Source organism: Ctenopharyngodon idella, chromosome 13 (genome assembly GCF_019924925.1).
Source record: "Ctenopharyngodon idella isolate HZGC_01 chromosome 13, HZGC01, whole genome shotgun sequence".
In the NCBI taxonomy this organism is placed as follows: Eukaryota; Metazoa; Chordata; class Actinopteri; order Cypriniformes; family Xenocyprididae; genus Ctenopharyngodon; species Ctenopharyngodon idella.
This window is the reverse complement of record NC_067232.1, coordinates 20,488,264-20,516,011: the sequence shown is the minus strand read 5'-3', so window position 1 is coordinate 20,516,011 and position 27,748 is coordinate 20,488,264. Positions and strand designations below refer to the sequence as shown.

General features: G+C 35.7%; 1 protein-coding gene across 2 annotated transcripts in view; it reads left to right on the top strand.

Moving 5' to 3' along the window:
- Positions 1-27,748, top strand: part of prkceb (protein kinase C, epsilon b) — a 135,123-nt gene that overhangs the window by 3,770 nt on the left and 103,605 nt on the right. For both annotated transcript variants that reach the window (XM_051916629.1, XM_051916628.1), the window contains exon 2: positions 27,066-27,129. In XM_051916629.1, the coding sequence (XP_051772589.1) occupies positions 27,066-27,129 (64 nt within the window). The remainder of the gene's footprint in view (positions 1-27,065; positions 27,130-27,748) is intronic.

Below are 27,748 nucleotides of genomic sequence, written 5' to 3'. Positions count from 1 at the left end.
TTTACAGTTAAAATAAAATAATTAAATAAGTTCATATAACTTAACTGAGCTGTCTATATAAGATTACATTTAAGCTATGGAAGTCAAAAAATATATGAATCAGAGCAAAATTTAGTGATACTTTCATAGAAACACTAACCATTAACCATAATAAATCAGCCACTAATTGCCGTATAGAATCAGACCATGAGAGTATCACCTTTATGACTGAAATATACAGCAGCCAACATTTTACACCATTTTATATTTTCAATTCAGTCTATATTTGATTTTCATTGGCAAACACGATAAGCATCACCATATCCTGGCTGCCCTGTCTAAATGTTTTGAGTTCAGTCAAAACAATGAATTGTACCAGAGTAATAGAATATCAATGAACAATATACTAGGTAATATAGGGTAACACTTTATTTTTACAGTGATCTTTGTTACACTTTACATGTACATGTACTTACATGTACTGTAGTAATAACAGTAAATTATGCGTATTTACAGGCAACTAACCCCAAACCAAAGCATAATCCTAACCCTAATCCTTTAGTAAGTAGTAAGTACTTGTTGTTAATTAATACTACTCAGTACCTAAATGTATAATTACACTAACAAGGATACCTTAAAATAAAGTGTAACCTAATCTAGTTGTATATCATCAAATACTGTAGTACAAACTAGTTCTGTTGAACAAAAGTTTATATGTAGAGCATCAGTCTTGGTCCATTTAAAGGGATAGTTCACCCAAAAATGAAAACTCATGCCATTCCAATTCTCGTAAGATTTTAGTTAATCTTGTAACACAAATGAAGATCTTTTTTATGAAATCTGAGAGCTTTCTGTCCCTCCATAGACAGCTATGCAACTACAACTTTGAGGCTCAATTGCTTTATACGATGAACAGATTTAATTTAGGCTTTTATTCACATATAAACATTGATCAGCGAACATAAACAGAAGCATTGCCGAACGTGCTTGACGTGTGAGAACAAACCTCTTCCGGAAGCTCAAACGTGCTGCGTAACACGAGAATGAACCTCATTGGTTCTCGCACGCGTCAAGCTAATATGCTTGAGCTTCTGTTAACCATAACTGATGTGTCAGTTGATGAATGTTTATATGCGAATATAAACCTAAATTCAATTTGTTCATCATATAAAGCCATCGTGTCTCTTCAGAAAATTATACTATACCGCTCAATACATATGGATTAGTTTTACTGTTTCTTTATGAACATTTTGAAGTGTTAAAGTGTCAGTTGTGTTGCTGTCAACAGAGGGACAGAAAGCTCTCAGATTTCATCAAAAAGATCTTCATTTGTGTTCCTAAGATGAACGAAAGTCTTACGGGTTTGGAACGAATTTTCATTTTTGGGTAAACTATCCCTTTAAGGGGAGCCCTGATATGGCAGATGTGCAGTAGGTGACTTGGCCACCGACTCAGGGCGACCCTAGAAACTGCTCTGGTCTTTGTAGTCTAACACAGACGGAGATGTGAATTATTGATGTGCCATCATAAGCTCCATTGTGGTGTGGAGAAGTATAGTGCCAATACAATCGCCTGCTTTTATGTTGCCATCTAAGATTGGATTGCGGCATGATTGGCCCCTATTATTGAAGACAGAGAGCCTTATAAGTCTGTGTGCAGAATCTCCTGATCTGATCTATTTACACAAGCACACGAGTTCACATATATACAGAGATGTTGCCTGAAATAAGAGTTGAAATATAAACATAAAAAAATAGATGCTTGTTTACACAGATTACTACAAATGGATAGACAGACATAAACAGATTGAAAACAATGAGATGAAAATCTTCATATGTTCCATTTCAATGCTGACAGCTCTCTAATTAGGGCCCGAGCACCGACCCTATTGGAATTGCTCAGCCATTTATTCTTCTTCTCCGAAATGAATCACATTTTTGAGGACCTAAACATGCTTGAAAACTCATGAAACTTTGCACACATGTCAAAAGTGGTGACATTTTACATCTGATATGGGTTTCAGAATTAGGTGTGGCAAAATGGCTCAATAGCGCCACCTACAAAATTTCAACAAAGTGCCCCTGACACTACGTTTCACGTACAGGTATGAAATTTGGTACACACATCTAACAGCCCAATACCTACAATAAAGTCTTTTGGAGCGAAATCTGAAAACCCAACAGAAAGTCAGATATTTTGAATTTTCTTTGCAAAATGTGTGCAGTTTTTGCCATTTCCAGACATTGCACTTTTTATGAACTCCTCCTACAGCTTTAATCAGATCAACATCATATTTGGTCAGTCTAATCTAAAGGCCTTTGTCACATTAAATTGCGAAGATCTAGAGTTTTCGCTGAAGGGTGTGTTCGTGGCAGCCTGGCAAAGTTCGATGTTTCGCCATGAAACAGGAAGTTGTTGTAACTCGGGTATACAATGTCCGATCTGCCCCAAACTTCACATGTTTTATTAGAGTTCTGGCCTAAAGACATCTACATGCCAATATTCAGTTAGTCATAGTGCCACCTGCTGGCAACAGGAAATGGTATGCTTTACACTTTAATTCATTCCCAGAAACACATTTCAATATGCCACAAAGTACCAAACATACTAGAAACACGTTAAATCATGAAACACTTGGCTAAGTGCTAATGTATGCGATTAACGCCATGAAACAGGAAGTTGTAGTAACTCAGGCATACATACAATGTCCGATCTGCTCCAAGAAGACATCTACATGGCAATATTCAGTTACGGTCAAAGCGCCACCTGTTGGCAGCAGGAAGTGTGGCACTTTGAAATGACTTGGCCATAATTCTCCTGTATTCACTCGCTTACATGCATGTCGCCAACTGTTCACTGTTTTCCTGAGGCCAATGGCTTGCGGAGAGCCCGGGTGCGAGGGCCCTTTCATCGCTGCTTGCAGCTTTAATTCTTATTAAAGCTCTGTTGAGCTGTGTTGCTGTACTGTCTAAACATGCAGCATCTGATACTACCAAAATCTGTTCTCACACAAGTACTTTTTATTAGTTTTCGAGGAACCCATTGATTTCCCCCTCTCTCTCTATTTATATTAGGTATGTTGACAAATGAAAAGTTGAAGACTTCTTAGGTAGAGCTCACAAAGTAGATGGTATGACAGTGCAAACAAGTAACCTGGGGCCGGTTGCACCAGTTCTAAGTTACAACTTTTCCTAGTTAGGGCTTACACAAGGACTTATTTACTATTTACACAGCATTAACATCAGCGTTTTGTCCCATTGAAAGCATTTGACATTTAACCACAGTATGCATGCAGTAATAACGATTGGAAAAAAGTATCTGATATACTGAATTACATAATTGAGATCATGTTTTGTGTGACTTCAATCCCTTAGACATATATGAGGATGTTGACATTTGTGCTAATTTACATTGACAAAAAAACCCCCAACAACGATATAAACTATGTATAAACTGTTTGAATTCTGAAAATAATTATTTATTATTTACTTAAATTTATTTATTTAAAAAATGTAAATGAATAAATGTCAAGTTTATTTCTTTTCAATACAACATTTAAATATATTTTTTTATTAATATTTCATGATTATTTAGGCCATTTTTATAACTCTTATTATACTTTAAATTTGGGATTGTTTACAATGAATATTGTTGGCTCTTATAACAAACACTTTACAATGAGGTTTTATTAGTTAACATTAGTTAACTACTTTAGTTAACATGAATTAAGAATGAACAATATACAGCATTTATTAATCTTAGTTAATGTTATTTCCAACATTTACTTATACATCATTAAAATCAAAAGTTGTATTTGTTAACATTATTTAATTCAATGTGAACAAACATGAGCAAACTGAACAAATGAACAACTGGATTTTTATTAACTGACATTAACAAAGATTAATAAATACTGTAAAAAATGTATTGTTCATTGTTAGTTCATGTTAGTTAATACATTAACTAATGTTAAAGTCCCCCTGAAATCAAAATGTATTTTTTTTAGCTTTTAGTATGAATATGTTCGTCTTAAGGTTATGAATAAGCTGGTGTGTTCCAAAACAATGACAAAATTCACATTTAGGAGATATAAGAATTCAAAACTTAAGTCTCTCACTTCCGCTAAAATGGATCACAGATTTTCATGACATCACCGCGCACTTCAGCTTCTCATCAAATCTTCTGTCAAATCAAATGCTTTCTAGAATCTGAAGTCCCGCCCCCTCCTACACTATAAGCAGACGATGAAGCTGTGGCTAAAATCGATCATTTGTTCACACATTTACTAGTTTCTATATGGTGAATAGAACATAGTGCACTATATAGAGGATAGGGAACGATTCAGACAGTGTAAATATGCTTTCCATTGACGCAAATGAAGTCCGTTTACGCGTTAGTGTCACGCGAACCGCCGCAGTGCTAGCAGTCTGCTCAGAAACGGTAAGAGATTAGAAGGAAACCAAAGCTTTACCGAGCTCAGCGGCTCTGGCCAAGCTGTGATATAAACGAAATGCTATTGGCGATTTTAAAAAAAGGGGCGGGGCTGTTCCATATATCCCACCCTGTCTTTCTGTTTCAGTTGAAATTACATCAACACATTGAATAATGCTGCGCGTTCCAAGACACTTCAGTGGGCCTTTGACAAATGAGACCTGTAAAGTGTTGCTTGTGATGTTCCTCATTTGTAAGTGACTTAATTTATTAATATAAAACTGAAATGCTCAGCTTTTTAAGGCTGCTTCGATCAATAAAGGTAAACGTCATATTAAATGATTCATTACTTTAGGGAGGGTTTACCTAGAAGTTTTGCTTTGAAAGCAAATGATGCAACCAAATTAACTAGAGATTTATTTACAAACAAACTAGTAGCTACTAAGTCCCTGGAAAAAATGTCCCATTTTAAATAAGACCATTTTAGGTGCAACCCTACCCAAGCCTTTCGTCCTCAGGCAAGCAGGATTCCTGGCAGAGCATGTCTGTGTGTGTCATAGTGAGTATCTGTCAAGACAGGCATGTGCCTGATAGTATAAGAGAAAAAGAGCATCAGTCTGTGAGACAGATGTGTGCAGAAGTAGGCTTTGGTCTGGCTCGTGGGAAGCACTTGCGTAATTTGGAAGTAATTTGTGAGAAAGTGTGAGAAAGGTTGTAGAGGTTTGGTCAGACTACGAGAATTACTCAGTCACCTATTTTCCCACGAACCCTATACATGCACACAAACACACTCTCACCTATTTCAAAGACAACTCCTCCCCGGTCGTGCCCGCACTTGCACGCTGTTGGCTTATTCTGTTCTAAAGGGCATGTCAGTGTTATGTTGTTCATCCTAGGCAGCTCATTGCAGGAGCTTTTCATCTCCATTTGCTTTAACCAAGAGCTGCATGGTGGGGCCAGTTGGAGGTGTGAAGGCCGAGGTCTACCGGCTGTGTAAACTTCAGAATAAGTTAGAGGTTGGGCTGATTCTACACGCCCACCATGTCTGTCTGCACTGTCTTTTATCTGCTTTCAGTAGGGTTGTGAACTAAGTTTGGGTATCGCTTGAATTTTAGTGATTCCGATTCTGCTTATCGATCATTTAGATCAAACATTTTGCAAAACATTCTGTTGCAGCTGAATACCATGAACAAAAATCATCAGAACACACAAGGAACTTTTGCCTATGATTTTAACAAAAATATCACAGCAAAAACAACTAGACTAACTAATATAAATTTCAAATATTATTATAGACAGTCAGAAATAAAATAAATTAGCAATAGCACAAATAAATACAACTGAAATAGGGCTGCACGATATTGGGGAAAAAAAAAACTGATATTGATATTTCACCAGATGACTTGAATAGCTCTATTTGGAAAGAATTAATCATTCTAGAATGATTGGTGATTTTGTAGGGGAGTCCATAGAAAATAATAAACAAATTAAAAGCATAGATAAATACAATAGAACAAAGATACAAATGAAATAAACAGTGGTTTCTGTTTTTCAGTTAAGTCTAACAACATTCAGGTACAGAAATTGTATCATCAAATGTAAAATAACACTGCACAGTCTTCACTGTATAAGTTAAATATAATTAATTTTGGTAATTATTAGGTTTATTAGGCTGCTGTCACTTTAAGACTGAATGCACAGATCCAGTATACTGATACACATCTGTTTAGTTATTTACGTTTACTTAAGGCATAAGCGACTGTGTTTATGAGGATACTCACTGAGACTCGCATTTTGACATAATTTTGCATGTCTGTGTCTGTTCAAGAACAAATAAACGTGAAAGAGACTGGAATTCGGTGTTTGTGTGCTGTATTGAGTTCTCTTTCCCGTCTTCTTGCGCTTGAATGGTTTAAAATCGCTTGAATTTTTAAACTGACAGGACCTAAAACACATGCAAATGATAAACTTTCAGTCTATGATGATTATCATTAAAATTATCAGTCTTAATGTTATCATTAAGATACTGTCAAATAAAAAATGTTTTCAGGATAAATAACCAGAAGGCCAAAGTTCTAGATCTGGTTCCATTTTTGCTTCTGGAACCATCGTTTTGTTTCTTTAACAGTTCTTGAAGGTATGTATTTGTTCGCTAATGCAAACAGAACTGTACTAAAACACAGTGTTTCTAGCACTGCTAGTCTGCATTCAGTTGTGTAGTACGTGCACCAACATGACAGAAAACAAGAGACTAGGAGTCTTTATGTGTGTGCTAGGCTTTAGAAGAGCAACTTGATTTTAAACCGTGTCTTGGCCTGACACTTTAGTGGATGGGCTGACTGGTAGACACTCACTATTTTTTCCTTCTCTCTCAAAGCTCCAAGTAAATTAAAGGATGGGGAAGTACACTGTTAAACTTAGAAAGAAATGACTTTTTTCCTTGAGATAGATCAAATGGCTATAGGTATGCCTTAACTAGGTATAACCAGAAATGCCTACTACGAGTGTGTCCTCATCTACAAGCCGCTGCATGTGTGATGTATAATTATGAACATTCTTGTTGCATAAATGTCTTTTTATTCCGGCTACATTCCTGTGGGCGAAGAGAAAAGGCTGTGTGTTTTGGTGCTGATTAAGTTTTGTAAAATATTAGAGTAGATAATAAGCCTTTGAAGAACTACCAGTTTTACTTGTATGATTCTCTCTCATCCATCTCTCTTTCACTGTTTTGTCATATTTTATTATATCTTTTGGATTGTAATGTGTGCTGTTGCAAAGGCAGAGGGCTATAATGTCTTTGAAACAACATTTAAATTGAAATTATTGTTTCATGTAAGGAACATAGCTGTCACTTCTAAAATTGCAAACACTTTCCTTTGTGGAAGATTGAATATTAAATAGATGAGCATTTGGTTGGGTGAATTCAATACAGTGGCAGTACATTGTGAGTCACTTTATTGTGACTGTAAATTATGTAAATGATGACAGAATTTTCATTTTTGCGTGGACTCTTTAATAACTAGTTGTTCAGTTATGTGCACACTAAAGGTAAATTCGGCTAGTGATGGGAGAAAAGATACTTTAAATGAATTGAACCAGTTGCTTAGCAAAATGATTGACTTGCTGAATTCAGAACTGCATACTAGTATACTACACGTACTACTTTTACCATATCTTTAAGAGTAGTATGCTATGTGGTTTCGAATTCAGCAACTGTTTCGAAGCTCTCGAAACACCTGAAGACTCCTGCTGGTCGGAATGGTGTAAATGCAATGAAAAATCAGCCCAAACAAAACACCATACACTAATCAATTTCAAATGTTTTATTGAAAGTGTAATCTATTTAATGAAACTTACAAATCATCGAATACCATTAAATATGTAGTATATAATATGTGTTATTTTTAAGGCTGCCCTGACTAAAGATTTTTCTAGTCGACTAGTAGTCATTCTTTTTTAAACCATTAGTCAACTAGTCACACATTTATGATATTAATTTAATTACTTAAATATATATTGGGGGTGGCATCGGAAAATGGTTTGAGTTTTGGGGCTGAAAAAGAATATTATATGTAACATTGCTAACATTGTTCTACATTACAGAGAAATACTACACCATAATAATGAGCTTTTAAAATATAAATTAAGCACCTATAGATAAATTAAGGTGCCTATAGAGAGAAATGCTCGTTAAGTTAAACGTCATGCAGTAAGCGTGGTACTAATTTGCTTCTACATTCCACACGAACACTTGGACATGCGCCTAATAATAGCGCACATTTATCTAGGTTAACGATAACGTTAAAGTGAGCAGCCATGGCTAATGCTAGGCTACTACTGACATGTTTCAAATGATAAGCCATGTTTGAAGTCGATGAATTATAGGAGAACATTTCGATTTCCCGCCCAACATAATTACCACATGGACCAGCCGTGTTAAAGATCTGTCTGTCATGGACTTTGCAACTTCTTGTGGAGGTTTTTTTTTACCAAAATTTGGTCGACTAAACCTCTTTTCATTGACTAGCATTTAGTCAACTATTAAGGTACACAGGGCAACTTTTTGAGCAATGTTGTTGGGCAGTGTAGCCGAGCGATGTTGATTAGGCACTTTCACATTGAGAATGGGCAACAAATTTCGATCTAAAGTATCCAGATAGAATTGTGTTGCCCATTCTCAAAGGGAAAGTGCCCAAGCAACATCGCTTGGCAACATTGCTCAAAAAGTTGCTCAACTTATCATCACCTTTATTGGACAGCCCTAGTTATTTTATTAAATTGTAGGGCTTGTTTTGTTTATTTTATGGAGAGCTTGGTATCAGTCTATTATTTATTAGACTATTATTTATGACTATTTCTACCCGATAAAATATTTTAGAGCTTGGCATTACTAGAGAGATACATTCGTTATAAAAAATAACCAAATGATAAGAAATATCTTGATTTTTAGTTGTTTTACCTTATTTTCATGCCTGTTTTGTCTTATTTTAAATAATTTTAAGTCATCTTAAGGCCCCTTAGTGGGCCCCGGCCCCCTGGTTGAGAACCAGTTATCTAAATAACCTTTTAACTACTATAAAGCACCTTCTGTGCAATGGAAAAGTTCAAAGTCATTCATGGAACCATAGATGCCATTAAAGAACTTATTTCTAAAGGCCCCAGTATAGTCACAGTGAAGTTCTTTTTCGTTCTTCAATTAGGGGTAAAACGAAGTTCGAAATACGTGAGCAGTGATATACTGTTATCGAACATCTGATGCCGCCCACACTGCTGAGAGAGGCGTTTAGATACATATGTAAATATGTGCTGCACGCTTTTTTTTTTTTTAATACAATATAAGAGAAAGCAGCAAGCATTTTAATAAAGCATAAGAAAAGCATCTGATCATAGCAACTTGGATATGTTTGTTTGCACAAACTCTGCAGTTTGCCACGTTTATTTATATAGCACACTTTATACAATAGATTGCTTTAAAATCAAGCTGCTTTATAGTAGAAAATGAAGTTGTACTTCTGATGAAACGAGACACTGACACTGACTGTTTTTCCTGTTTAATATGGTAATTAAACAGGAAAAACAGTCAGTGTCAGTGTCTTGTTTCATCAGAAGTACAACTTCATTTTCTACTATAAAGCAGCTCTCCAATGAGTTCATGTTTTCACTCGCGGACGTCTGACCTCCACGTATTGAACAGAAGAAAAAAAGCGGAAAATATTTCCACGTGAAAGAAGGCGGAGCCTCCTCACACCTATTATGTAATTGCCATGGATCAATGGTAGACAAAGGTGTTTACCAGCTGAAGCGAACTTAAAGTGCTTGCTGTTTTACTATCTCTAGAGTTAATTTCTTTTGGAAACTGCAGTGATATGTACGTATTGGTACGTATTTTGCGACTTGCAAAAAATGTTTCCACAATATCGTCTTTCCATGAGACCAGCTTGGAACTTTTCTGGAAACTTTGCTTTGTCAAGCTGTTTTAAACTCCCAAAACAAACTCCAAATGGTCACATCAGTTTGTCACATCAGTTTGTTCTTTGATTTCACAGGAAGTATATCGGGGCCTTAATAATGCAGTGGCAAACCATTGACATTTCAAAATATTTTGAAACATATGTCGTAACGACTCCTCATTTACTGAAATCACATGACTTTGGCAGTCTGATACACACTCTGAATCAGTGGTTGAAACAAATGATTTGCAAAGATTGTGATGCTTCACAAAGCAGTATTTCGAAAGCGCCCATCACTAATTCTGAAATTTCAGAATTTTTTTTAGAGTGAATTGCCATTGTCACCCCATTAAAAAACCTGTGTGTAAAGAGCAGATTTAAGCACTTAAAAGTGGAATAACAACCATATTTAGCTGCTTCATGTTTGTGGTCAGAAAGTAAAGTACCAACACTTAACCCTATGCCTGTACAGATATTCATTCAGCTCAATAAATGTGAAGTATGGAGGTAAGATCTTTGCAAAGTGAAGTGATAAAGTGTGTCATTTCTGTACTCACTTATAATCTGTTTTGATAGTGCCATAATGTTAGCAGTTTTTGTTGAATTAACCTATGATTAGAATACTTCACCTTTAATGGTCAACATCCCATGTTTTATCCAGTCGTTAACAGATGATGGTTAATTGTTGATTAGCCGAATTGCTACCTTCAAATAGAGAAGCATTTTTCTGTTTCTGCTCAATTGCACATGTACCTGTTGTAATGTCAGTAATTAAGAGGCAATGGCTCAAAATAAGTTGGAGTGCAATCCAGCTATCCAAAAGATGGCCTTATTTGACCTTCTCTCCCATTGTCTAACCATGGTCTGTCATTATCATGGACTCATTATGCTTTCCAGCTTTTCCCTCTTAACCATTAACTCCCCTCTTAACTGTCATTATTTCTCTTTATTTTATTTTTTTTCAGCTTTCAACTGCGTCAGTGCAGTTATTCTCTCATGTTCCCCTGCCATTTGATTGGTTGCACTGCTAAATCAGTACATCAATCAGCAACTCATTAGTGTCTACAAATATCAGCAAGTATTGTTTTACTTTGCTGATTTTTTTTCTTCGCTCAAATTTGTTTGTTCATTTATTTGTTCATTCATTGGTTCATTTAGTTTGTTCGATTTTTTTGTTTGTTCAATTGTGCTTGTTGTGTTCATTCATTTGCTCATTTGTTCATTAATTCGTTTACTTGTTTGTTCATTAAATATGATACAGCTTAATCTACATTGTGTATAGCATGTGAACTGTATGTAAACTCTTGGAGTGACACAGGAGCAGGTGTTAAGCAATATCACCACAGACAGTGTCACTTCTGAACCTGAAAGATTGGCTTTCCTGAAAGGATAACCACACAGGATTGTCTCTCTTAGCTCCCGGTTCCTCTACCTTAACTTGATATGGAACTCTTAACATAAATAGATAGCCTCAAATTTTGGTTTGGTAAAGGGTTTGATTGAATCATGTGTTATGAAATTGTGCTTTAGTGTTAGCTTTGTCATAAATCAGCTGGGAATCTGTATTTTAAACAGACACACTGGTTTGTTTGTTGTGTGGTTAAGGGACATTACATTACTGATGACATATGTGGGCATTGTCTGTTGGGTGTTGTGGGCAGCAGCACTGGGAGACATCTATATTCCACTTAGCTTCATGCTTCTGACGTAGATCTGCAGAAAACAATAGTGTCATGGCTGCTTCTCAAAGCTCTTCTCACTGCCAGACACAACACACCCTCTGCGACGACACCCATGCCCTCTGTCTTTGCCCTTAGTGTCTGTTTTAGGATGCTCTTGCTGCAGGAAAGAGCAGCTAACAATGTGAGAACACTTTTTATAACATGTAAAAATAACTCTTGATGACTAAAATAAATATAAGAAGGAATGACCTGAACGCACATGCTTTTAAACTGTTCTTGTGTTGTAGCTAACTGCTGAAATTCATTCATTTCAGTGCCATAAGCTACGTTTACACGGACACCTTTTGTTTGGATCGGAATGAAATCATGTGCGCATTTATATGTCACAAGCTTGAAATCGGAGTAGATCTTTTGACATGCACGCAATATATGAATATTCAGAGTTTCCCACTGTTGGCAGTTGCTAAGCTTTCCCCATACCATTGCGTTTTTCTTTGTTTTAAAAAGCAGACTTAATATTTATCTATTTAAAGGGGGCGATGAGCACATCAAGCAGTAAAAATGCTCCTTCCCACACCCAAAACCAGGCGTCTGTGGATGAAAGTCCGAAGCAAGGACTAGTGGGACAATGTTATCCTGCACCACTTCACAGACGATGAGTGGAAGGAGAATTTTAGAATGACACAACAGTCATTTTTGACATAATATTCAACAACAATAGCTTGTTCCGTACGTCATACATCATTACACCATTACACCATTTCTACATTTTATATAATAATCTAGTTGTTTTTTGCTGAAAATTCTGAAGTTTGTTAATGCGACAGTAATGTTCCATATATTAAATAACCATGTGGTAATGTCTAATTTTAGATAATCCAGTGAATTGACCTTACAAATGAAAGGCACTATTGATTATTTTGTCTTTTTATTTTGAACTTGATGGACACAAACCAAAAGATATGATTATTCATAACAAATGAAAGTGTACAAATGTAAAAATGGATATTTTCCATTCTAAAATCTGATTGTATGAGACACATTTGAAGCTGTAGTAAATTAGCAGATCGGTTTTGATTAAATCTGGTACTGGTGTTGTATCTGAGCAATTGTATTATGTTGGTGTCATGTGTTGATCACACAGCAGTGGTCTGGTATTTATATCCTTAAAATGCCACTGCACTAAGACCACGATTGACAGACAGGACCAATATAAAAGCTGTCTGGATTGACAGGACCCTTTCTTAGCTCGGCCTTGTTTCCCCGTGGGGCCCGACAGAGGAGCGGACAGTAGTATCCTCCTGGTGGCCCTGGAGGAAACAGGGGTCGGGGCACTGCCGGGACGGAGCTAAAAATACCAGCGGTGCGTTTGAGTCACACGGTAGCCTGGGCTTCCTGTTTTCACTCTCCCATATTTACTTCCCAGAGAGATAGAGGGGGACAGAGAGGAGGTGGTGGGGTGAGGCTGGGGGACCTGATGCCTTCAGAGATATCAAGACACGAATGTTCACTTACTGATTTTGATTCCCACAGAAAGAAAAATGGAGAATAAATGGCTAAAGGTACATTATGATGGGATTATAGGTGAGAAACTTTGCTGTAGAATATATGATTTTTATTCATTAAAGCTGCTATAAATGATTTCAGCTTTTTTGATAACTTGCTAACCGCTAATCTTATTTCAGTTTCGACGCTAGTGCTTAGCGTATGCTTACAGTCAAACAGCCGCATAATCTTTCAACGTATTTGGTAGCCATGTGTGAACACGTGCTCAACACATGCACACTGGAAAGTCTCATGCTTGTTCAGCATCTGCACTATTTCTATCCAGAAGTTATGACCGATAAAAATGCTTTTGTACTCTTTTAAACTAGAAATGCAGATTTTTATATTTACCTCAAACTTTACCTCATGTAAATGTAATACTTTGATCAAATGAATGCGATTAAGCTCATAATCGTTGAAACCATAATCACACTTTAAACCAGGTGGACAAAGAAGAGAAGAGAAGGTTTTGAAAAGTGTGTGAGAGTCAGAACAATTGTTAATTTTATTGTGGTAGTATGTCATTTTAGCAGTGGAGACATTTGCAGAGAAGGAAGAGAGGAGAGACTGATACAAAGTAAGGTCAGTAGAGTTTTTTGATTTACGCCAGTCCCTCTCTGCAGCCCTGAGTGTTGCGCGATGTTCACGGAGAACATCAGTTACCACTAAATTAATTTGGTTAAGATTGTTGATTAGGTATATGTCTACATTGGCTTGCCTTCACATCATGGTTAATCAGATCTTTCTTGTATAATACTACAATATTAGCAGCTTTATAATGTCTCAAAACATGGTTCAAACGGACAGCCAGGGTGCAGAGGGGGTGGAGCCTGCTGGTCTGGATGAAAGGGGGCAGAAGTTGTCTAAGCAAGATGTTAGAGTAAAGCAAAGAGTGTCAGTAGCACTGTTAGTGTCCAGTGCTGAAAACTGAGTCGGTGGAGGAAGTGAGGATGAAACCATAGAGGATAGGCGAGAGTGAGCTTAGGTTACGCCGAAATGTGGTCCACAATACACAGAGAAGCTAATTAACGAAATGAACAATTGGTGTAACTGATAATCGAACAATAAGAAACCATAGAAACAAACTTAAAACAGAACTAAATGGGCAAAACCCAACCAAACAGACACAAAACCCAGATTATCCCTTACAAATATTTTAAAACACTATTAAAGGGATAGTTCACCCAAAAATGAAAATTTGATGTTTATCTGCTTACCCCCAGGGCATCCAAGATGTAGGTGACTTTGTTTCTTCAGTAGAACACAAATGATGATTTTTAACTCCAACCGTTGCGGTCTGTCAGTCGTATAATGCTTGTCAATGGTAACTCCATCTATAAGAGTCAAAAAAACATGCACAGACAAATCCAAATTAAAAACTGCGGCTCGTGATGACACATTGATGTGTCCAACTGCCTTGCGCATCCGGTTGGTGAGGTCAGAAAACGCGTTCTGATGACAGAAGTGATGTCTCGCGCTTATACTTCAATGAGTGCAAGACATCACTTCCGTTGTCAGAACGCGTTCAGACCTCACCAACCGGATGCGCAAGGCAGTTGGACATAGTGGTGTTTTAGAGGTGAAAAATGATATAAATACTGTTCGGTTCTTAGGACATCAATGTGTCATCACTAACAGCAGGGTTTAATTTGGATTTGTCTGTGCATGTTTTTTTGACTCTTATAGATGGTGTTCCCATTGACAAGCATTATACGACTGACGGACCGCAACGGTTGGAGTTAAAAATCATCATTTGTGTTCTACTGAAGAAACAAAGTCACCTACATCTTGGATGCCCTGGGGGTAAGCAGATAAACATCAAATTTTCATTTTTGGGTGAACTATCCCTTTAATTTAAAATCACTGGTAAATATATATATTTTTAGCAAATCTCAAAATGAATATTATACAGAACATTATTATTATATATTTTATACAGAACATATGCATTAATTCATTGTACTATTTAAATGATTAATTTTTTTTTTTATTATTTAATTTTCATTTATTATAGACAAAATAGTGTAAACAAATATTAACAGATTTGTTGTAATTGTCAAATATCATTGTGACAGCTAATAAACATAAGGCGGGCTCAGCAACAACAACATCAGAAACGCCTTTGAAAAAAGATAGATAAATCCAATACTGATTCTTGAGTCACTGAAACTTATTGATTTGTTTTTTAGTGTTTTTTTATTGTGATATTTTAGTGGCTTGAGTTTGACGTGATGTGATTATTCCCTGCCATGTGACAGAAACCTCATATCTACAGTTAGATTCTTGATTATCGATTCTGAGGTGGACAGAGCAGCTGCAACCCCGCGATGTGATAAGAGGGAGGAACACGTTCTCTCAAGTTCACATTCCTTAAATAACAAAATAACTTCAAAAAGTCCCTACAGACTAAAAAGAAGAAAAAAGGGAATGCTCAAGAGAAGTCCTTTTGTGAGTGTGAGTGTGTGTGTGTTTACACTCATATTGGTTCTAAGGGCAGCGTCTAATTGAAACAGATGGACTTGAGGTGGTAGGTCATATAATGGTCTCAAAAGCATGACTTGAGTTTACACTCATGTGATGTCTGTCTTCGTTTGCTCTTTAAGTAAATTAATGTTAATGTAATAGTGTCTTGAAGGGATGTAGTGTAAGAATGGACATTGATGCCTGACGCTCTTTCAGCATTCAAATTGTGCTATTTGAACAGTGTTGTAGAGTCACAAGGGAGATCGAGAGACAGAATGCATTCCAGGAATGCTTTTAAGTGTAGGTCTCTGATTTGAAATAGGGCTGTCACCACTTGAAATATCAGCTAATGCACATACCAAAGCTTGTAAACATGTTAACACACGCAAACACTGGCACATAAACCTTGTGTAACAATAAACATTCTTGTGTAGAAAATAATGTTCTGGGTAAATTATGTTCTGGGGTGAATCTCACGAAAACATCCAGGCCACATTTAACCTCCTAAAAATAATTAGCATATTTTGAGCATTTATTCTTAATACTGTAATACTAGTTTAATTTAATTCACTGTAAATGTGTACGTTTGTGCACATTTTTACACTTGTCAACATTTTAATGTAAATGTTTTTGTAAAAAAAAATGATTTGTTTTTTATTGACTAACTTAAACATAGTAACATTATTTCTGTCATGACAACTCTCGGTCTCGGAGTGTTTGGCATGGTAATGGGTATGACAGTGTTGATAAGTTTGGTCTTGGCGGAATAGGTCTGCTACACTGCTGCTGCTTTTATTGCTGCTGCTGTGGAGCAGGTACGAGATTGCTACTGCCAATACATACACGACACGCTGCTGTGAGCAAGTAAGACATGCTGCTGCTGTACAATATAGCATACATGAATCACCCATAGCAGATCGATATAGGTGGAGCTGGGGAAGGTGGAGGGTTTCTGAAAGTGTGCTGCACTGCTAAGGCAATGCTACTCAAGTATTTGAAGGTTGAGCAGCGAGCTCATTGGCTACTGATACAGCAGGAACCAATCAGCTGTGCCCTACAGGTAACGATGTGCACTGTAAAAAATGTTATGTGCTGTTTACTTAAAAAAAAAAAAAAAAATATGGTGACAATATTACACATAATATTTTTGAGTAGTTTTAAGGTTGGATTTCTTTAATGGAAACTACTTGAATAAATCAAATCTCCTAAATTATTTAGTCTATGATAATTAATTTAATATTTTTAGTGAATTTTTTTATTTTAAGTTGACTCTCAAAAGTGTGTGATTTAGAGTGAATGGAAATGACCTGTTTATATTTGACTTTGAGTTATGTTGTACAATTATAAGTCTGTATTCTGCTAGCACAGCACAAGTAGGAACAAACTTGTTACTGCACTGGCAACAGCAATGTTATTGCTCATTGAACAAAGCAACATGTTTCAAAATATTAGTACATGCCGTTATTCACAACCTAACCATAAGCTCTGCTCTTCTGCACAATGGTAACAATCAAAACTTCAACATAACAGAAATACTTTCATATGTCAAACATAACTGACATTAAACATCAACAGATATTTCCCTTCACTCAAAAACACATAAAATAACGCTTAATTTCAATATTTACTCTCCATTTCCAGCTATATGCAAAGCACGCTGGGAACTAACAATGGTGCCTAAATAAAACCGAATAATTGAGATAATTCTCTTAAATTAAACAGGTATCCTTCTTTCCTTAATTTTATTAGCTTAATTGGTTTCTTAATTCAAGCCTCAAAACTGTGTAAATTTCCTTAAAAAAATAGGAAAATGTATCTCTTGATTTTATTAGTGAAATGTTCTCAATATTTGCTATACAACACTGAACCACAATTTTATTAATATATACACACTATTTTTAATTATCACCTTAATTTTTTAAATGCAAATTACAAGACCAATGATTCAATTTTTACAGTGTGGTTACGAGCAGGTTGAGTTAAAGGACCTATGAGCCTGCACCATCTATAGTTTCATGACAGAACTTTGTATGTATTACAATTTAAAAATTATGTTCAATAATATGTTTATATTTATTTGTTATGATAATGATGGATTAAAAAATGTTTAAAGGGTTCACCCATTGATGAAAATTCTGTCATTAATTGCTCACCCTCATGTCGTTCCAAACCCATAAGACCTTCGTTCATCTTCAGAATACAAATTAAGATATTTTTCATAAAATCCGATGGCTCAGTGAGGCCTGCATTGCCAGCAAGACAATTAACACTTTCAATGCCCAGAAAGCATGTATCAAACTGCCACGCCCCCCAGTGGTAAACCATTGAAATTTCGAAATACTTATGACGTAACAAAGCCTCATTTACTGAAATCACGTGACTTTGGCAGTTTGATACGCGCTCCAAACCACTGATTCGAAACAAAAGATTCGTAAAGCTTCGAAGCTTCATGAAGCAGTGTTTTGAAATCGCCCATCAGTAGATTTTGTTGAATAAAGTTGTTTTTTAGTTTTTTTGGCGCACAAAAAGTATTCTCGTCACTTCATAACATTAAGGTTGAACCACTGTAGTCACATGAACTGTTTTAAATACGTCTTTAGTAGCTTTCTGGGCATTGAAAGTGTTAATTGTCTTGCTGGCAATGCAGGCCTCACTGAGCTGTCGGATTTCATCAAAAATATCTTAATTTGTGTTCCTAAGATGAAGGTCTTACGGGTGTGGAATGATATGAGGGTGAGTAATTAATGACAGAATTTTCATTTTTGGGTGAACTAAACCTTTAATTGTCTTGATAACATTGTCATGATACAAATTAGCTCATCTAGTCTTAAAACTTTTTAAGCAATACATAGACATTTTTTACCCTTCTTACAGCAAACTACTTAAAGATAACATTTTAATTTGGTGTTAAAATACTTTCCCTTATCCCAGTGTAATGTACATGAGACAACTGTATGAAAGCCATATAAGGAGTTTTTCCTTAAAAAAAAAAGAAGAGTGGTGACAATGTGGAACTGTCAATCATCAGTCTCTTTGTCCAATTTCTGGCTCACCCTGTTGTGAGCTTTGGGCGGGACTACATGTTTGTACTGTTTCCAGTATACCTGGAGAAATCAATTTGTATTCTACCTCAGGAGCAGCTGCATGACTGGTGCAAGAACTTACAGATATTTGTGATTTGAAATCAGCTATCTTTGCTCATGGGACCACAAACAAATTTTGATCTAAATGCCATGTGACTAATTGGCTGATGATGGCACAAGAACTTCGCTTTTAAGTGCCCATAAAAAGAATCAGGCACTGATAAAACACCTGTAGGTATACAGTGTTACAGTGATGATGCATTTTTGTACTGTAGGTCAAACCTAAAGTTAGCATCACTTTAGTTCTTTCGACAAAAATCCTGATAGGATTTTTCCATTGGTTCTTGGATTATTGCAGAAAACAAGATTCTTACATGTGTTGGTCATCATGATAATCTTCACAATAACACAACGTTTATGTATTTTGAAGCCTAAATGCAATTGCTAGAAGTAAAAAGCTAAATGTAGGCTATAAACAAACTACATAGCTTCCGACAATTATTCCGAAAACTATTTCGGTCTTTATTTAAAATACATTTTTGACAAGTTCGAGTTATAACAGTTTGTAAGGGCACAATTATAAACACAATGTAGCTGTAAAAGAGGACTAGTATATATGTTTACCTATTCGGCGTGATGTTTAATGTCTCCGACAACCTCTGTAGTCCCAATTACCAACTGTTAACAAAACCCTTTTTTCAAGACAAGTAAAAGCTTAAAAAAATCTCAAGTGGGGTATTATTAATGTATTTTATGTCGTAGAATAAAACTAATATCAAAAGCTCAAGAAAATATCTTGAGCTTTTGTTCACCACAGACTTTATTGCAGGCATTTAACCAAAAATCCATTCAAAGAACCTTTTGACTTCAGGACGATGGAACCGGAAGTGCTAATTCTTTTCCAGGTTTTGAAAAAAAATATGTCATCCCAGCAGCACTATATTGTAGTATAATCTTTACATACATTATTTTATTTTAATTTTTTTATATATATATATTTTTTATTTTATTTTATTTTCCACTGTTTGTAGGTGCATGCATACAGTCAGATGGCACATAATGAGGTTTATCTCTGTGGGCAGTAATAGTACAACTGCAAATGAACAATCTTTTTGGGCACCTGCACAAATTTCAGTGTCCATCTGTTAGCTGTAGTGCACAGATTTGAGTATGACCCAGTGGAAATAGACAATTCTAAATGCTCATTAACAAATATGGGGATTCTTGAAAGTGGTACATGAAGCAACTATAATAACACAGCACTTATGCTGACTTCACATCCTCTTGGGAAGATCTTACTTTTATGATGTGCTTTCAAGCAATTTTGGTTGGAACAAAATTAATCTGTTGGGCAGTGACATATTCACTCTAATGGAACAAAATGAAGAGAAAATGATGTGCATTAGGTGTGTAATCAATGCTTTATCTTATCATTTTCGAGCTGCCACACAGTTATCGGAAATGTTATCGGTAGTACATGTTTTCATTTATTCTCTGTGCAGACCAACTTGGACAGTCAGGAGTCTCAGGGCTCAAAAAACTGAGTCCTGCAGGTTTAATGCAGCATTAAACCTGTTTATTACCCAATTGAAACCCAAATATTTCAGCCGTCTTTATGATCGATGCTAAAGGCCCTGAAACAAACACTGTGGACATTTAGTTGCTGCATAAATAAGTTTTGTATTTAGAGACTTGAAAATGAAAATATTTAGTTATCGCAGGGATATTATTTCTCTCTGTCCAGGTTTATGTGTATGTTTGTGTTTCAGTGGAGTCTCAATTAGCTTGAGGGATCTGGTATGCATCACCGCTCACATGAACACACACTCCGCAAATCGGCTAAACACACTGTCATCCGAGAGATAAAACACAACATGCCCCTGTGTTCTGCCTAGACAGCTGTCCTCTTTCACCTGCGCTTGCTTTCTCTCTTTTCATCTTTCATTATTCTCCATGTTCTTTCCTCACATCACATCTACACAATGTGTGTGATATTGACAAAAATGATATCTTTATATTTTCTGGGATTTTGTCAGTAATGATAATTAAGACGGTATTTTGCCGAGTGTGTTTTTGGTACCTTCAGGTTTAGGACTGCCGTGGACAGCTGACTCCCAAAACTTTTGATATTCTTCATATTCTGTGCAGTTAATTCACAGAGATGAGCTTTTCCAATAAGTTTAAATAGATTTTTACCTTTTATGAGCATTTTTTACTTTTATAAGGCCAATTTTTCTAACCTAATTAAATGTAAGCTTCATCTTTTAAGTCAGAATCTTACATTTTACCAATAATTCAATTAGAATAAAAAGACTGTCTGTCTTTGCAATGCAGAGGTTGCATCTGAAGTGGCATTTAGATGTATTTACACAATTCAGCTTTAACTTGCAGTTACAGTTGCATTTTAGATTTATGTTTTAAACACTGAATATTGAAATATGAAATGATTTTTAAAAAATGAAAAGATGGAGAAAAAAAAACAAAAAACGGCAGCAGGTGGCGGCAAGTCACTCTTAATGAGTGAGTCATTGGCTGTGTCCGAAATCGCATACTCTCTTGAGTAGGTACTCTATAGTATGAATGTGTGTAGTATGAATGTAATCTGGGCATACTACATTCGGCATGTTATAATAACGTGACCTACCAGTGTCAGTTGAGTCACTTTTGTTGAGTCGCCATTGAGTCAATTGATTTGTTCAAACGTCTGATTCATTCATGAATGAAGTGATTGGCTGTCTTAATGAATGAGTCATTGAATCATTCATTTAACTGTTTTTTTTTTTAAAACAACTGATTCATTTAGTAACAAAGCACAGCTGTCTGTTGCTCAGAGATGCAAAACAATTCTGCTGTGGCTTTGTTTGGAACTATTTTCGTAGCTGAAATTGAGCAAAAACAATATGGTGTCTAAAATGTAAATTACTTAATATTAACTTATTTATTGAAATGTTTTATAAAATCAATAACACATTTGCAATTGTGCTGATATTCTGGAAAAAAACTGCACTTTTCATGTGAAATTGCTTAACTAAATAATATAATATACATATAAAAAACAAAAACTCATACAGGGACATTTTTTTTTGCCCCCATATCTTGAATTTTGGGGGCATTCTAACTATATTTTAATAGACTAACCTACTAGATATTACGCAGTGCATGCTTGGACTCTGTAGAGCTGTTTTGGTTTGTTTTAACAACAATTACGATATTATCGTAGATGATATATATTGCACACCCCTACACAACAGTGATACATTCAGAGTTTGTTGCTTTGCAAAAATTTGTTTCCCTCCCTGTATGCCATTGCTCAGCATTATATAAGTATAACTTCATATACTTCACATTTAAGTGTGATTTTTTTTTTTTTTGAATATGAAGGCTCTGAGAGCTGGAGGGTGGAGATAGAGTTTGACACATGGTCAGAGGTTGCGTGTCTAGGGCCAAGGCCAAAGTGACCGTTCCTCCAGCTGTCTTTTTATTAATGATTGACAGAGATGAAATAAACATCCTCTTTTTTTCTGTTGTCCATTATCAGTCCACATGTACACACACACACACACACACACACACACACACAGAGCGAGAGAGAGAGAGTACTGTACTGTACACTTGTAGTGTACTTCAAATCTTAAAAGTATATTTTTAAAAAACTGTACTTACAGATAATATAATATTACTGACATAAAATACTATTTAATTGTACTTAAAGAGTACACTTTCATGACTTAACACTCTTAGGTACACTGCACTTTGTAATATTGTCAAATTAATTTACCTTAAAGTACATTTTAAATCCTTATGTTTTAATAATCTTTTGTTATGCTCTTTAAAGTACATTTATTTTGATGCGTTGACTAAAATACTAAATCACATGTAAAGTACTTCATTATAATTTTAACTGTAGTGTGTTGTTCAATATTACATTAAAAGTAAATGTATTTGTGACCCTGGACCACAAAACGTAAGTGGGTCAAAAAAGGTATAAACCTATTACAATGAAAAGTTCATTTTGAGATCTCTGATTTTTGATGGGAGACTTTGGTATCTTGGCAAATTTGAATGCAATTTGAGACGCTTCTGCAACTCCAGAGCAAGCATATGACATTACTGTGGTCATTTCAGAGAAACAGGAAATTTAAAAAGTCAAAATTTTCTTTCTGTTCAGTCAGTGCCTGAAAGTGCCTGAATTTAATCTAGCTGAGCAATGAGCAATTTCATTTTGGTGGGTGTGTGTGTGTGTGCGTGCGTGCGTGCGTGCGTGCGTGCGTGTGTGTGTGTGTGCGCGCGTGTGCGTGCATCACTGTGTGTCAAAAATAAGCTGATAGAAATGTTTACATCTGTATACTACTTAAAAAATATTATCTGTATACTGTATATGTAATAAGGGAACATCTGGATGGTGTCAAACAGACGTCACGTCTCCACCTCACAGTTCTTCTCTACTGTCATTACAGCAATAGGACAGAGTGGAGTTGGCAGAGTTTCTCTGTTGAATATATCTGGTGGAACAAACACTAAGATTGCCCAAATAAATGCAAATGAAACCTTAAATTGTTTGGAAAAAACAGCCAAAATCAATGTCACAAAATATTTCCTAAATTCATACAGTTAATTAAGGAGTAGTTTGGCTAAAATGAGTTTTCTCTCATCATTTATTCACTGTCATGTTATTTCGAACCTGTACGACTTCCTTTCTTCTGTGGAATACAAAAGCTGCTCACTGGACAATAAGTGAATGACTTAATTTTTATATGTTATTTTGGACCCCATTGTATGTACACTGTAAAAAAAATTCTGTTCTTCTTACAAAAAAAAAAGAAAAAAAAAGGCAACTGTGGTTGCCACAATAATTCTGTAAAAAATAAAGTAAAAATGTAAAACTATTTACAGAACAATCTGTAAATTTCATAGTATAAAACTTGTCAGTTTGACATTGACATTGAAGACATAGAAAAAACTGGTATAAACCAATTACCAATTAAATAAATCAAGACATTTTCAACCAAAGCAGTGAAATATTTTTTTATAGGTATACTACCTTAATTTTGAATGAAATAACATATACGATTTTCATCTTTAAAACATGTATAATATCTGTTTATCTAATATCTGACACTTATAGCTCTCATGCATCTAAAAAAAAATCAACACTTGCTTCTTTTTTATGAGCAAGCCTATATTTCTTGACCTGCATGTATGTGATGTGCAGATGTCCCATTTACTCAGCAGCACACTACAGACTGATCTAAATGCAAATATTTATTTCCACACCCTCGTGTACATGCGTAAACAGACACAAATGTGCAAAAACATGCACACAATATTTCCAGACATAAACATTCACTCACTCTCCTTTCCTGCTACAGCTAGCTGCTATATTTGGTGTGTCGTCACACCTGCAAGACAGAGAGCATTCAGAGACCAGCTTCAGCATGACATCACAGGAAGTGGGAGGAAGGGAGAAGTCACAAGGTCATTTGGGATAGCAAACATGTCACTATAGCAAGAATTCTACAGACCAGTAAATCACTGCATGAATGTTCTGGAGAGCCTCCAGTATGGATTTTGTAAAATCCTGATTCATTCATCCTTCATTATGCAAGGAGTGAAGAAACCCCACAGCAGCCTCAGGGCCTTCAAAGACACATTATGCTTTGAAAAATTAAAGTTTGATTTCAATATTCATCAATTCTGCAAACAGCTTTTGGGTAGTTGATATGAAATACTTTTGGGAAGCAGAAATGTCTTGCGGCGTGACATTATATCTCCATTTAAAATGACTTAAAACATTTTGATGATTTGAGTTTTATGCATGTGTTTTTATGGTCTCATATTAAGGGTAGGATTACATGACACCGTTTTCAATTAAAAACTTTTGAAAACAGGATTTGAATACGATAACGTTACTGTCTCGGTGTAAACTACAAAAAATGCAAATTTGTGAAAATGGTTACGTCATGTGCATGTGTATTACGCTTTCAGTCTATAGACCAATTTGGTGTTTGCAAACAGCGGTGACTTTTTTTTTTTTTTGTGGGCAGAGCCTACCTGGTTGCAGAAAATAACAGTTCTGCAGTCTATGGAAGCCACGGAATAAAAGAAAAAAAAGTTAATTTCGAGTGTATATCTCACAATTCTGACTTTTATTTCTAGCAAATCTGAGTTTATATCTCAGAATTGTGAGATATACTCATTATTCTGTCTTTTTTCCGCAGAATTGCAAGTTTATATCCCGCAATTCTGCATTTTTCCTCCTCGGAATTGTGAAATAAACTCACAATTGCGAGTTATAAAGTCCAAACTGGGAGATATAAACACGCAAATGCAAGAAAAAAAGTCAGAATTGTGAACTAAAAATGTTATAGGCTATGTTTAAAAGTTATCTATGTAAAATGTTACAGGTGTAAATATTATTTCATGCTGTAACTGCTATGTATGTATGTCATCTATGGACTGCATATGTGATTATTATGTAGACTTACTCTTTACATCAAATTCCTGCTTAAATAGTAGACTAATCATTGCAGGTTTCATCAGTCCAGTCTGTGACTTGCAACATAAACATCTCCGTTTAGCTTCAAAGGGCATCTTCAACGACGGTATTCTATAAAAATAAAGACTATATTTTTTGCATTCCGATTCCGACATCCAGAGGTACAACAAAACATTTTTCTCTTATTCTGTGGATTTTGCACATTTTCCTCCACTTGCCGCTATTTTTCTGCAACCACTATGCGCGTGCAGCTGCAAGTGATGTAACTGTTTTCTTTACAAAGTGACATCGCCAACTACTGGCCTGGCAGCATAATACAGCATTCTTAATAATTTTTGTGGATATTTGTGAACGCTGATCGTTTTGACAACGTTATCGTCTGTTCGTGAAAAACGCAAATGAAAACTTTTCTGCTTTTAGTACATCATTGTTGTGTAAACGTACCCTGAGTAGCAAACAGAACTCAGGCAAAATGGGAACAGGGAAAACGAAACCAAAACAAAATGAAAACTATCAGACTATAACATAATCCTGTCAATCACAGGAATATATTGCATTTTAAAATATATTAAAATAGAAAACAGTTATTTTGAATTGTTATATTTCACAATATTACTGTTTTGCTGTATTTTGATCAAATAATAAGAGACTTATTTCAAAAACATTAAAATAATATTACTGACCCCAAACTTTTTGAACTGTAATGTACTGTACATGCATTCTGTCTGCTAACTAACAGTTTTGTCTCGTGAACTCTGTTTTGCCATGATAATGTAGCTATGTGAATTATAGTAAATATGTAACAATCTCAGCTATTGCAATCAACTGAACCTTGATACTGGTACCTTTGGTTTGGAAGTGTGAATTTTGCGTGTGCGGGCGCTTGCAGCAGGGTTTTTTTCTTTGCACTGGTGCATCCTGTGTAAAACCTGTGTTGACTGCACTAACATGATACGGCTCGCCTCTAACCCAACTCCCACACACATCCTCACTGTCTCTCTGTCTCTCTCTTTACTCTTATAGCATGTACAAATCTCTCCACTCATCCCCACATCCTCCCTCCATTTCCTGCTTTAATCTGGTTTTGATGGAACAGCCGTTATGCTGTCATTAGCTGCTGAGAGGAGAACTGGGCCTAATATCAGTCATTTCAGCCTCTGCACAACCCTCACAGGGCTCATGTTCACATCGAGACGGTGCTGTTTCCTCTGCTGGTGCCACATACTCAGCATTTATTTGGCTAATCTTGACCATGTGTGCTTGTTTATTTCCATTAGTATCATTACTGATAAGTAAGGCTTTCACAGGTGGTGTGCAAACCTAATGAAGCGTGAAGACACTAATTTATTGTATGTATAGCATGCGCATGGGTGTCTTTTTAATATAACAGAATTACATCTGAACTTGACAATGTGCGATTATCATACATATTTGTTGTATGGAAAAAAAGCAGCTTTGACATTTTGATAATATTTTCTTTTGTGTTTCACTGGAAATATTCAAATGGGTTTTGAGCTTCTTGGGAGTGCGTAAATGATGACTCAAGCTTTAGTTTTGGCTATTTGGATTTCAAAATTAACTTCAAATGGGCATTAAACACACATATTTACAACATGGTGTTGTAAGTTCATGTTAGTTAATACATTAACTAATGTTAACAAATGAGACCTTATTGTAAAGTGTTACCGGATTCTTTGTGATAAATTGCTTGTTTTTCTTAATTTGTGAGTGTCTGCCTTAAAATGATTGGGAGAAATTGTAAAACTTATAATCCAGTCTGCTTTTTCATAAAATGTGTTTATTTTAGATCGCATGCATTAAGTCGACAAAATACTGCACTGAGTACAAAGGCCAGTGAAGATTATTGAAGATGTTCCTTTACTCTTCTGCTAAAACATTTTTTCTTTCTTTTTTGTTTTTTGGATGGTCCTTACAGATAGATTTGGAGCCAGAGGGAAAGGTCTATGTCATTATCGACTTGTCTGGATCATCCAGTGAAGGTAAGACATCCTTGTAAACTTTCTGTGATCGCATTACATGCCATTTAAAAACTGCTTGAATCATGTCCCTGTGTAGCCATTACACCTAATACAAGATTTCTTGTAAATGCAGACGTCATGTACTGTCTGACACAGGAAATACTCATTGGATATTTGCAGGGCTTGACATTAACTTTTTTGCTCACCAGCCACTGTGGCTAGTGGTTTTTCCAAAATGACTAGCCACTCAGCATATTCACTGGCCACAATTTTGCTGTTAAAGTTGACTTTGGCATGCTAAAATTACTTGATTTTGAGTCATTTTACTTCATTAGCTAGATTTAAAACCCTTTCAAACTTTCAAATGCAGATTGACCACCCAAATCAAGACTAGGCCTACATGGTCTATCAGCTGGTATGTACGGGTGGGCAAGGGGTGTGTAATATGACCATAATATGATAAATTGTATAATTTTATAAGCTATTTTTGTTAGGCTATATAAAAGAACAAAGAAGCAAATTAGCAAATTACAAATACAATAGTAAATTAAATAGCCTAAACTTTTTTTTCAGATACAGTAGGTTTATTTAACATGTATACATTTATTTAACATCTTTTGTTGTTTGATTAACATTAATG